Source organism: Seriola lalandi, unplaced genomic scaffold (genome assembly GCF_002814215.2).
Source record: "Seriola lalandi dorsalis isolate HSWRI2012SDOR001 ecotype SW California unplaced genomic scaffold, Sedor1 jcf7180002054784, whole genome shotgun sequence".
In the NCBI taxonomy this organism is placed as follows: Eukaryota; Metazoa; Chordata; class Actinopteri; order Carangiformes; family Carangidae; genus Seriola; species Seriola lalandi.
Genome location: NW_019525337.1, coordinates 1,010,803 through 1,021,393, shown reverse-complemented (window position 1 = coordinate 1,021,393; position 10,591 = coordinate 1,010,803). Strand labels below are relative to the sequence as shown.

The following is a 10,591-nucleotide window of genomic DNA, read 5'->3' as shown; positions in this document are numbered from 1 at the left end:
TGTCGAACCGCATGGATGCAGTCCTTCAAGCTCATGGAAGTCATACAAGATATTAAATATGGATCTCACAGCAACCACTACTTAATTCACTGATGTTATGCAAATATTTTTGTATTTGAAGTAAATTATTTGTTCAATTTTCACATTACTCTCTGTAGGCGACAAAACTTTTGTCTTGCCAAAATCTGACCTTTCTGTGTTCATTAAATGATCAATCTTTCTTCAGTGAAGCAAATTTATTTTAATATATTAAACATAATTTGGGAGGGTTTTAGCTTTCATATGAGCCATTTCTAAAACCAATGGATTCATTAAAAGTCAGGTTATAAGCTGTTGTTTCTACAAAATGGATAAGTGACAAGACTTTTGTCAGGGACTGTACGACCAGGTACCAGCAAACCTTTTTGCATTTCTTCTTTGCACTCATAAAACTGAAGTTTTGTGTGTGTTTTGCACAGAGCACATAATTTACATACTGAAGAGTTGTTTTCTGACGTGGCCGCCGTGCTACACATGAGGAATGAGTTAATTTCTTGTTGTGTGGTTTGTTTACAGTAAGTACAGAAGAGCTTTGCTTGCGGTCTTTTTTAACTCAGTATGCATTGTTTAAACTGTTTTAATATAGTGTCTGAGCTGCATTGTAGTCCTGCACTGGAACTAACCCCCACTCTACTAGTGGCATAAAGAATGTGAGTGATTGGCTCTCGTGTTGTTGACGCTCCCAGAAGACATTTGCATGAAGCTGAGCTTTTCTCAGCTTTCCCCTGTAGTGTCACTTGGTACCTTAAATCTCTGTAGCTCCTCAGGCGGCACTAGACTGCAATGCCAGGTCCCAATCACAATGAAGCCTACTGCTCTCCCTGCTTTTGAGTATGCATGTGTGAACAACTCAGTCTCTTACAAATTAACATAATCATATTCAGTAACAGACTCTACACTGCCAAAATTGTGCACCTAATCTAGAATGTGTAAGGTTGTCTGTCTAAAATCTGAAGAAAAAGAAAAAAACACAGTAAAACCACATGTAGCTGCTGTAGAGCTCTATAGGCTTTTTTTGTGCCTGTCATGACCCTCAACTCCCCACCCTCAACTCCCCACCCTCATTTTAACCCTCAACATCTTGCAGCATCTGAAAACTCACTACCAGCACCACCGTAATCTTCTCTGGCCTACCCATTGTCTTGTAGCCATTGTCTTTGGCTCATTAAAAGTTATCTGTCTCATTTCATTAATGTGCAAACGCTTCCTCACAAAGAGTTGGTCCTGAACCCCCCACTGTGCCCCAGCCCTCTCAGCTTCAGGACTTGACTGCTGCTTAGTGCCGATGTCAGCAGTCCTCCTGACAGTGATTTGATATGGCCAGAATATTGGATTAACATTTGAATGAGCGCACAGGCACAGAGAGCAGATTTTGAGCGTTGCATTGTTGTGTAACTGGAGGGTTAGTGGCTCCCGAGGAGACGTTTACATTAGATTTCCATCAAGAATGGAGCTTTTGTTCAGCTGCAGACTGGAGAATTGTGTGAATTCTGTGTAAAGTCTTTTATTGTGTGAAGCATCTGTCTAACAGTACAACTACTGTGTGTGTGTGTGTGTGTGTGTGTGCGTGCGTGTGTGTGGGTAGAAATCCTTGTGTGTACTCTGTTGGATGTTGTAGGGTTGCTAATATGTAGAGACATAGCAATATATGAGTATAGCCAACACCCTGGAGGTAGTTTGAAACAGTTTTAATATTTATTTATGAAAGAAAATACATATTGATTTATTTATTCATTTATAAAAACCCTGCACAGTGCATGTCCTTAATACAATTCTTTAAAGAACAAATCTAATGGATTATTTTCAAAAGCAAATTTACGACATATAAGTTGGTTACCACTTTACAATAAGACAATTCTTATAAAGGATTTATAAATGGTTTATAATTAGGTTATTAATTCAGTTGTTAACACTTTATAAATTATAAATAAACAATTATAAACAGGTTATAACACAGTTTTCATATATTGATGCAGGCTCACTATTTGGCAAGATAAAGTTAATGCTTTATAATAATTAATCTTACTAATGAGTTACTACCATTTATAAATGGTAAAAGGAGCCTTATTGTAACTCATTAATAAATGATGATGTATTTTACACTTTACAATAAGGCTCCTTTTTGCCAGCTACAAATGTTTGTAAGTGATTAACAAATGGTTGCAAAAATGAGAAGAAGAAACATCAGATGTGATGTAGCATGATGAAGCAGCAGGTACAATGCTGGATGATGGAGAAAACAAAGGAAGCTCAGTAACTAATGAGATATGAGGCTGAACAGTACAGATGTAGAATATTTTCATCTTTATCTTCCTGTCAGAAAAGCACTTTCCTTTTGTGCTACATTTTCCCCACCGCTCGTAATACATACTGTGATATACCATTTACAGCTCTAAAAACTGCTTTCCATAGTTACGTTCAGATTGTTTAAGGCTGTCTACAGGCAGCTGGTATACTTTTTCAGAAGTGCTTGTCAGAAAGTCCAACAGCATCTGATCCGCTCTGCCTCCATCTTTCAGCCTAGAGATTCTTCTGACTTCGACCCAACCGGTCGAGGCAGACGGCCGCCCACCCTCAGCTCGGTTCAGCTCGAGGTTTCTGCCTCTTTTTTCTTTGCTACTGTTGTGCTGTTCATGGTGGGAATTGTTGGGTCTCTGTAATGATTATGATAAAGAGTACGGTCTAGACCTGCTCTATATGAAATATGGTTTCCTGGATGTATAGCCGCAGCACATTTCTCAGTCCACACGTCTCTTTTTGACGCTGGCTGTTACATACACCAATAACTCTGCAGCAGAACTCCTCCAACATTAATTCAGTCTGCCAAGTCAGTCAAGCACTTGACTGTTGCAGGATGCCACGTACCTCCTCAACCCCCACTGGATCCCATTGTCCTCCAGCATATGCTGCTCACATGTGGTATGTGTGTGTACGTTGTCTCCTCTAATCTGCCCATTGTTGTAGCTCGCTCTCTGCCATCTGTCCCAGTGTAACTAGAGACAGGTGCAGGACCCTGCTGCGTGTGCTGCTACTGTAATTGTTATTTGTGTGTGCGGGTGTCACCCAGTTTGCAGCACTGAGAGTGTTTGTCTTGAATTCAGCCATGTACCAAGTGACACAGCTGAATTGTGTGTGCGTGTGCGTGTGTGAGTGTGTGTGTGTGTGTGTGTGTGTGTGTGTGTGTTTGAGAGAGAGAGCCCCACAGTCATTTCTTCAGTTTATCCATTGTGGTAACAAAAGGAGTCATTGTGTGTAGCATCTACTAGTGCTGCTTAAACTAACAGTTGTTCAATCTATTGGTTGATCAACAGATTTAGATTATTTATTAAGTCACTGAAAACTGCTTTCAGCTGCTCAGGATCTGCTGCTTTTCTTTATTTTACATCATTAGAAACTGTGTATGTCACGTCACCTTGACCACAGGGAAACTGTGAGGGGCATTTTTCAGTACTTTCTCACATTTAAAACATTTTTTAATGAACAATAATCATTGAACAATTAATCAGTACAATCAGAGCATATCCAAAGAGTTTCCTTTCCTTAAGATGTACAGACAAAGCTTTTATCAGTAAGGAGTAGGGTTATGAACAAATTAAAAATATAGTTTTCAGAAACGCTCAATCTCTCAATCAATTAGATCTGAATACTCACAAGTGCTATGACTTGACTTGACTACAATTAACCTAAAAGGACCTGAATTCAATGCGCAGATGTTGAATGTTATGTTGGTCTTACACTATCACTGACCATCACATTTCTGTCCCTCTCCTCCTCTCTGTGTCCCAGGTTATTAGCAGTGATCCGTACTGGGTTCCCACCACCGAAGAAGAATACCTGCACTTTGGTGAGAAAGCAGACTCCGCCAACCAGGTCCTGAAATACATGAATGCTGTCCGCCGGCGCAAAGGCCTCTATGTGGAGGAGAAGATAGTAGAGCACGCAGAGAAGCAAAGAACACTCAGCAAGAACAAATAGAGAAGGAAAGATCAGAAACTCCTCCTGTCAGGCTGTGAGACGCTGCTGGCACCATGACCAATCAAATGGCGCAATTCAATGGTGATTAATTATATAAACTAATGTGTTGCAATCTGGATATGGACATTATATTTCATTGCTTTAAAGAATAACTGTTGTCTGGCAGGATGCAATATATTGCAGAAGCTGCCTCCTGTTAGAACATTGGGCTCCAGAGAAGGGAAATCCTTTGTTAATTGTTAATCTTGATATTAGTGGAAGCAGCAGAGAGTGTGTGTGTGGTCTACCAAAGATCACACATTCAAAGCTCAAGTCAAATCAAATAAACAACCATTTCTTACAGAAATCTAAATGAAATATACGTCATTTATAGTAAATTCCAGTGGGTGTGGCTATGCCCCCTGGCTGGGTATACTCTATATCCTTCTAATAAATTGAGAAATCTCTGTCTGTCTGTCTGTCTTGTTTTTACTACCTCAAAATATTACAATTTTATTCTCAATCTTAATTTTTTCCAAACAGTGGCCTTAAAACTCTGTTACACTTTATTTAGTATAAAAAGGATAGATACATAGATCTAATCTAACTTGCTGTGACTTCAGAAAAACAACACTTATTTTCAGGTTTTTTAGTTCAAAGTGTGGAGCTACTGTCTCACATGTGAATTTAATATGCTTGATAGTCCGCTGATAATAAAATGCAATGACAGTAATAGAAAATGAGAAGTTGGTGTGGATTTCAAACCATGCAAATACACAAATAAATGTATTTTGGCCTGATATTGTAGCAGCAAAATATGTGTTTAGAAGTTAGAAGAGGCAAATGGTTCATAGCCTCTGTGTGCATCTTTGGTCATGTGCCATGCCCTCAAAGAGCCTGCAAATAACTGTATCCTGTTTGTCATGCCCCTGCTGCTGTGCTGCCAGTTGATAACACCCAGCATGTCCACTGATTGCTAATGGCTGCAGAGCTCCTCCTATGAGACTTCTGTTAATGCAACGGGCGGGACGGGCTTGTCTTGCATCACAGAGTCAGTTACAGTCATACATAATTGACAAGATCTTTTTTCCCTGAAAAATCTGGCAGATTTGTTTTAGTCAAGTGGTTCGAATTAAATCCACAGCTTGTGTCCCCCCACCCTTCACCTCCTGCTTAAATGAATTTCATTACGCAGACCCTGAAGCATTTTAATTTGGAAAATATAAATATGGTGAAAATTGGGAAACAAGGCATGTTTTGATATTCAGGGAGGGGAGGCACCACAGTTCATTCCCTGCGAGCCGCCTGGACTGTTTACACCAGTGGTTCTCAAACTTTTTCAGGTCAAGGACCCTAAAGTGACGCATATTAACTGTAAACATGATTTTAGAAAGGGAAACAACAACAATTGAATATCTGAGACAATGGAACAAATGGTTTGAATATGTAGCCAACAAATAACATAGAAGAGTATTAGAATTGTGCACATGCAGAAAATATAACTGAGGAACAATGCTGAGAAGCAGTTGATGTCAGAAGCTGAATATTCAACTGACTGGTTAAATGACTAATCAATATAGATGATCAGTCCAAGCAGTTTTTTCCCTTGTTAAAACTGCACACTTACTACCTTTTGTTTAAAACTAGGTTTCTATGTGACTTTTAAAACTATATTTTCATTTTCTTTTAATGCAAATATATACATTAACAGTCTGCTTGTAAGAAAGCAAAAAATAGGCTGTGTAAGCATTTGGAAATTACTAAGAGAAACGTAAAATAAATAAATAAATATAAAGGAGAGGAGGAGGACTTTTGGAGCCACTCATCTTTTGTCTCCAGTCCATATTAGAATTCAGCTGGACTAAGGCTTCTTCCACTTGCATGGTTAGTCTATCACGAGATGTCAATGGAAAAGAGAATGGATTTCTCAACTGCTGATTTGCCAAGATCTCATCTCCAAACTTCTCACGCAACCCCTTCAAATGCGCATTGAGCAGCGGTTGCGCAGAGCCCACTAGCAGCCCTGACCTCCCCACAACATCTTCCAAGGTTGGGAACATTTCGTCGAGCCCTGTTCAACACAAGCAAACCCCAGGTCCAACTTTTTCACGAATCCAGACACTTGATTGGTTGCCAAGAATACAGGGCACTCTTTGCCCTGCAGAGAGGTGTTCAGTATGTTTATGCCAACATTGTTGCCCAGTTCATGTCCTCCATGTGCTTCACCAGTGGGGAGCTGATTTTGGCAAGAAGGAGGACATCCTCATGCAAATCACACAAGCCAGGGAGACCTTGCCCTGGGACAGTCACCGGACCAGTCCAGTTTCTCTTCTCTGTGGACCTCAGTCTACTATTTTAACATCCAAAAAGTCACTACTCATCCAGTTCCAGGTTTTAAGATTTCAATACTGACAAATCAATATAATGGTCTAAGATCAATATGTTTCTGAAATAAGAGGGAGGGAGACAGACTGGAGGCAAATCATGAATATATTTTTGAATGAACAGTATTCTAGTAACCACAAAATAAACTAAGACTGCAGTGAGATGTGATTGTCAGCCATTGGTGAGAGTGCATGTAGGGGAGAACAGAGGGCAGGGTGTTATAGTTTGACATCACTGGGCCCAGGTGCTTCCATCTATGATGATCTGCACTCCACTCTCCAGGTACCTGCTGCATTATAGAACCAAAACACATAGAATATGAGAACAAACCAGAGGGGTGTCACAGTATCCATTCATTCAACAGGCAGCTAGAGGTTTTTCCATTCCTCTCTCCCTCTGTCTCTGCTGAGACTACTTTGCTAATGTGTTCTGCAGAGCTGAGTTGATTTTCTCTTCCTGAAGGAGCTCTCTGACAAGTCCCTACAGACACACAACACAAGATCTCTTACACTCTGCTGTCTGTCTACCAGGACCACAGGGCACTGAAACACACACACACACTGGTTTATACTGATGCCAGGACAGTGATGTGGTTAAGTGAATGCTTTGTCACACTGGCGCTGTATGCTACATTGTCTACCAGGCAAATCTTTGGCTGGCTCTCTGTTCAAGTGCCAGCTGACTCTGAATTAATTCATTCTCTCTCCATTTGTGCAGGCTATAGAGGAGTGGAGTGTGTGGAGAGTGTCTGTGTGTTCTTTTATCTTAGTTTTATGCCTGTGCTCTGGTTTTAAAATATTTAACCTGACTTCTACCAGTCTTTGTCAGAGTAAGAGTATAACATTTACACAAACTAGTCAAAGATACAGTTGGTGAAATCAGTGTTATGCCCCTTTGCTTTTCATCCCCAAAACATTTGGTAACACTCTTTTCTATCATAGCATGTTAGGGCCATTGTAGAGCAGTCATGCACATATGAGGAAATGTAAATGTAACAAACAGTTTTTTTTACTCACAGGAAAAAGATTGATTAGTTAAACCACAAACTACAGAATGAGATTATTTTAAGTGGTTGAGGAGATTTTTCTCTGGGGCTCAGCCCTGAAAGGTGAAGATTCAAGTCATCATCAGAGACGCCTCAGTCAACTGAGATTCTTCAAATATCATTGATTCAATCGCAAGCATTTGTGGAGACTTTTCGGTCTCTAGAAGTAGCTGCTCTCTGGGGTAAAATCATTTCACTATGTCAAATCATCCCGTCCACTCTGTGAAGATGTTTGTGATGGGTAAAGACAGTTCCAGTCACCCTGAGTAAATCAGTTAAATAAAGCGTTACATGATTATCTCTATGAAAAAAAGGGATGAATTGTCCAATATTTGTATTGATCCGACACAATTCTTAGTCAGGTCCAGCCGAGGCTTCTCATGTGTTCTCAAGAATTAAATAGTTTTCATTCATCTTGTTTCTGTCTAGGTGGGTCAAACGAGAGATTTACAGAGAGGGAGATAGAACTCTCTTTAGGAGCCTAAATGCAGTTTATTGATGTTGGCCTAATTAGTTTAAGCTCATATGTAAAATAACTAATAAATAAATAATAGTATCTGGTAAAAGAAGCCGAAGGATTATTTCACCAGTCACCAGTGCGGCCTTCAGTTCTGTGTTCAATAGCTCTGGTGAAGGATCTACAACATGGTCACCCTTGTTGCAATGGTGAGATCTGGCAGTAAAGATGCTTTGCGACTCTTTACGAGGTGTTCTGTGACATCGGCTTGCTGAGAGATGGCCCTGCATAGATTATCAAGCACTGGTGCGGACAAGGCTTCCTGAGGCAAGGTGTAATGTAATGGTTGTTGAGAGGCATATGTCACCTCTGTTTCACCAACCTGTGGCTCTTCACCTGTTCCTCAACTTCAAGCATGCTCATGTCTGTGAGGTGTCCCTCCTCACCTGCCGTAGTCTTGACTTCAGTTTGTATGGTGTGACATATATACACCGTATTAGCCCCGGCACGCTGCTATTCCTCGTCTTCATCAGAGTTATGTTGTGTATGCCCAGGTCTGGTGCTACAGACTTCTATGGACATATGTTGAGCTGATTGTGCAGCACATGTTTTTATTTATATGAAACATCTGTTTGGCAACATGTTAATTTGTTGTTTTTTTTTCTTTATAGACATTGATTGCCACTGCTAGTTTGTTTTTGTTCTATTTCATTGGTATAGTTGTTTTCTTTCTTATTGTATTATATAGTTCTTTAGTTTCCTTTAGTGGTTTCTTTAGCTGGTAGTGGCAATCATTGCTTCCCCCAAGAAGTTTAAAACTGGATCATTGTTGTCCTTTGTTGCACATATTCTAACACATTTCCTGTCTTTGCACAAGTGCTGTAAATGACGAGCATGGCCATTGTGATGGTGGAGGGTTTTGGTGGCAGAGTCCCTCACCCATGCCCCCCCCCCCCCCCCCCCCCCCCCAACATGTGTTTGGTGGTATTTTTTTTTACTTCCTTCACAAGAATTTTTCTTTCCTCTAATTTGCTTTGCAGTGTGTGTGTGTGTGTGTGTGTGTTTAAGTTGCTCGGTGAGTACTCTGCCCCAGGATAGCTTTTATCTCCCCACCATTCCCCTCCTTCTTTTATTGTGGATAGATTATTTTTATATTGTAGGTTTTTATTAAATTAGCTTAATAAATAGATTGTCTTTGTTTTGTCCAGATGTCAAATTACAGTTGCCTAAATAATTGAATAAATGTTGTCATCTTGAGGGAACTGTCCATTTACCGTCATCTGTGTTGTTAAGGTTCCGGGGTTTGTGTCGAGTTTGCACTGGGGAAAGGGAAAGTGTAGCATGGTCTTTTAAAAGGAACAAGAAAGTAAGCGAGCGTCTGCATGGCCACAATATGTTTACAAAACTTACATTTTTGCATCTGACTCAGCATGAGCAGGTGTTTGTGTGTGTGTGTTTGTGTGTGTGTGTGTGTGTGTGTGTGTGTGTGTGTATGTGTGTGTGTGTGGGTATGTGTGTGTGTGTGTGTATGTGTGTTTGTGTGGGTATGTGTGTGTGTGTGTGTGGGTATGTGTGCGTGTGTGTGTGCATGTGTGTGGGTATGTGTGTGTGTGTGTGTGTGTGTGTGTGTGTGTTTGTGCATGTGTGCATATGTGTGAGTGTGTGTGCATGTGTGCATGTTTGTGTGTGTGTCAGAATGCTGACACAGTCAGACAGAGCCTCAGCCTATAATATCACATTGCTGCATGATGTGGGACAATGGGCTCTGTTCCACTGGCTTTAGTCTGCAGCAGCTGAAACTGGAGATGCAGCAGAGAGACTGAAGCTGACAGAAGTTGGTCTAAAAGGCAGTAATGAGAAAAGCAGACTGTGTGCACTGTGTACTGCCACTCTTCTTTCCTATTTATGTTTTAATGGATTTCGCTCAAGTTTGGTAGCCTCAGTCTGCATCCATTGGAGATATAATCACCCTGTTGCAAAGCCATGTGGTTTGTGAGTAAAAGTAATGTCTTATACTCAACTTTTGTTCCCCTACTCTCCTCATCTCTTCCATATGCAGGGTGTCTGCAAGTCCCTAACCGGTCTGGAAAGGATTTAAAGGATTATTATTTAAGATTTGAATTTAAATTGAAATTCCCAGTCAGTGCATTTTTTGCACATTTAAAAGTATGTAAATAAGTGGAGAGCCTGAGTCAGATATCTGCATCGAAATAAATAAATAGTGTGCTTTTCAACTGATTATAATTCAACATACTGCACACGCTGCTGATGCCAGATTTCTTTGGTTTGTTAGTGCTTATATTTAAAGACCAGCCAATCACTTTCAGAGTGGTATCAGGATTAATTTCAGTTGAAGTGAAGTTCAAACATGGATGTATTATGAAGAGGTGAACAGTGTTTGGAGGTATAAGCATTATGTTGCCTTGTAATACAAGGGTCTCAACCTCTAAATGTATAGAATACTTTGAGTTTCTTGAGTAACCTTTCTGGCAACATGGGGTTTGAATGGAGGTATATACTTCATTATCCTCCCAAAATATTAGGAGGATAATGATTATACATATTATAATATTAGGATTATATAAACTGATGGCTACATATGGAATCAAGAATTGTATTTACTTAAGTTTTACTATCGCTACATAGCCAACATTAGCATCAATGGCTGTTTACTTACCATTTGTATCGCTTCTTTTCTTCTACTGATGTTA

At 40.1% G+C, this 10,591-nt stretch overlaps 1 protein-coding gene across 1 annotated transcript in view; it reads left to right on the top strand.

Moving 5' to 3' along the window:
• Positions 1-4,460, top strand: part of efl1 (elongation factor like GTPase 1) — a 104,574-nt gene extending 100,114 nt beyond the window's left edge. The window contains exon 22 of the mRNA XM_023425562.2: positions 3,826-4,460. Within this exon, the coding sequence (XP_023281330.1) occupies positions 3,826-4,014 (189 nt within the window). The 3' untranslated portion in view covers positions 4,015-4,460. The remainder of the gene's footprint in view (positions 1-3,825) is intronic.
• The last annotated feature ends 6,131 nt before the right edge of the window (positions 4,461-10,591 follow it).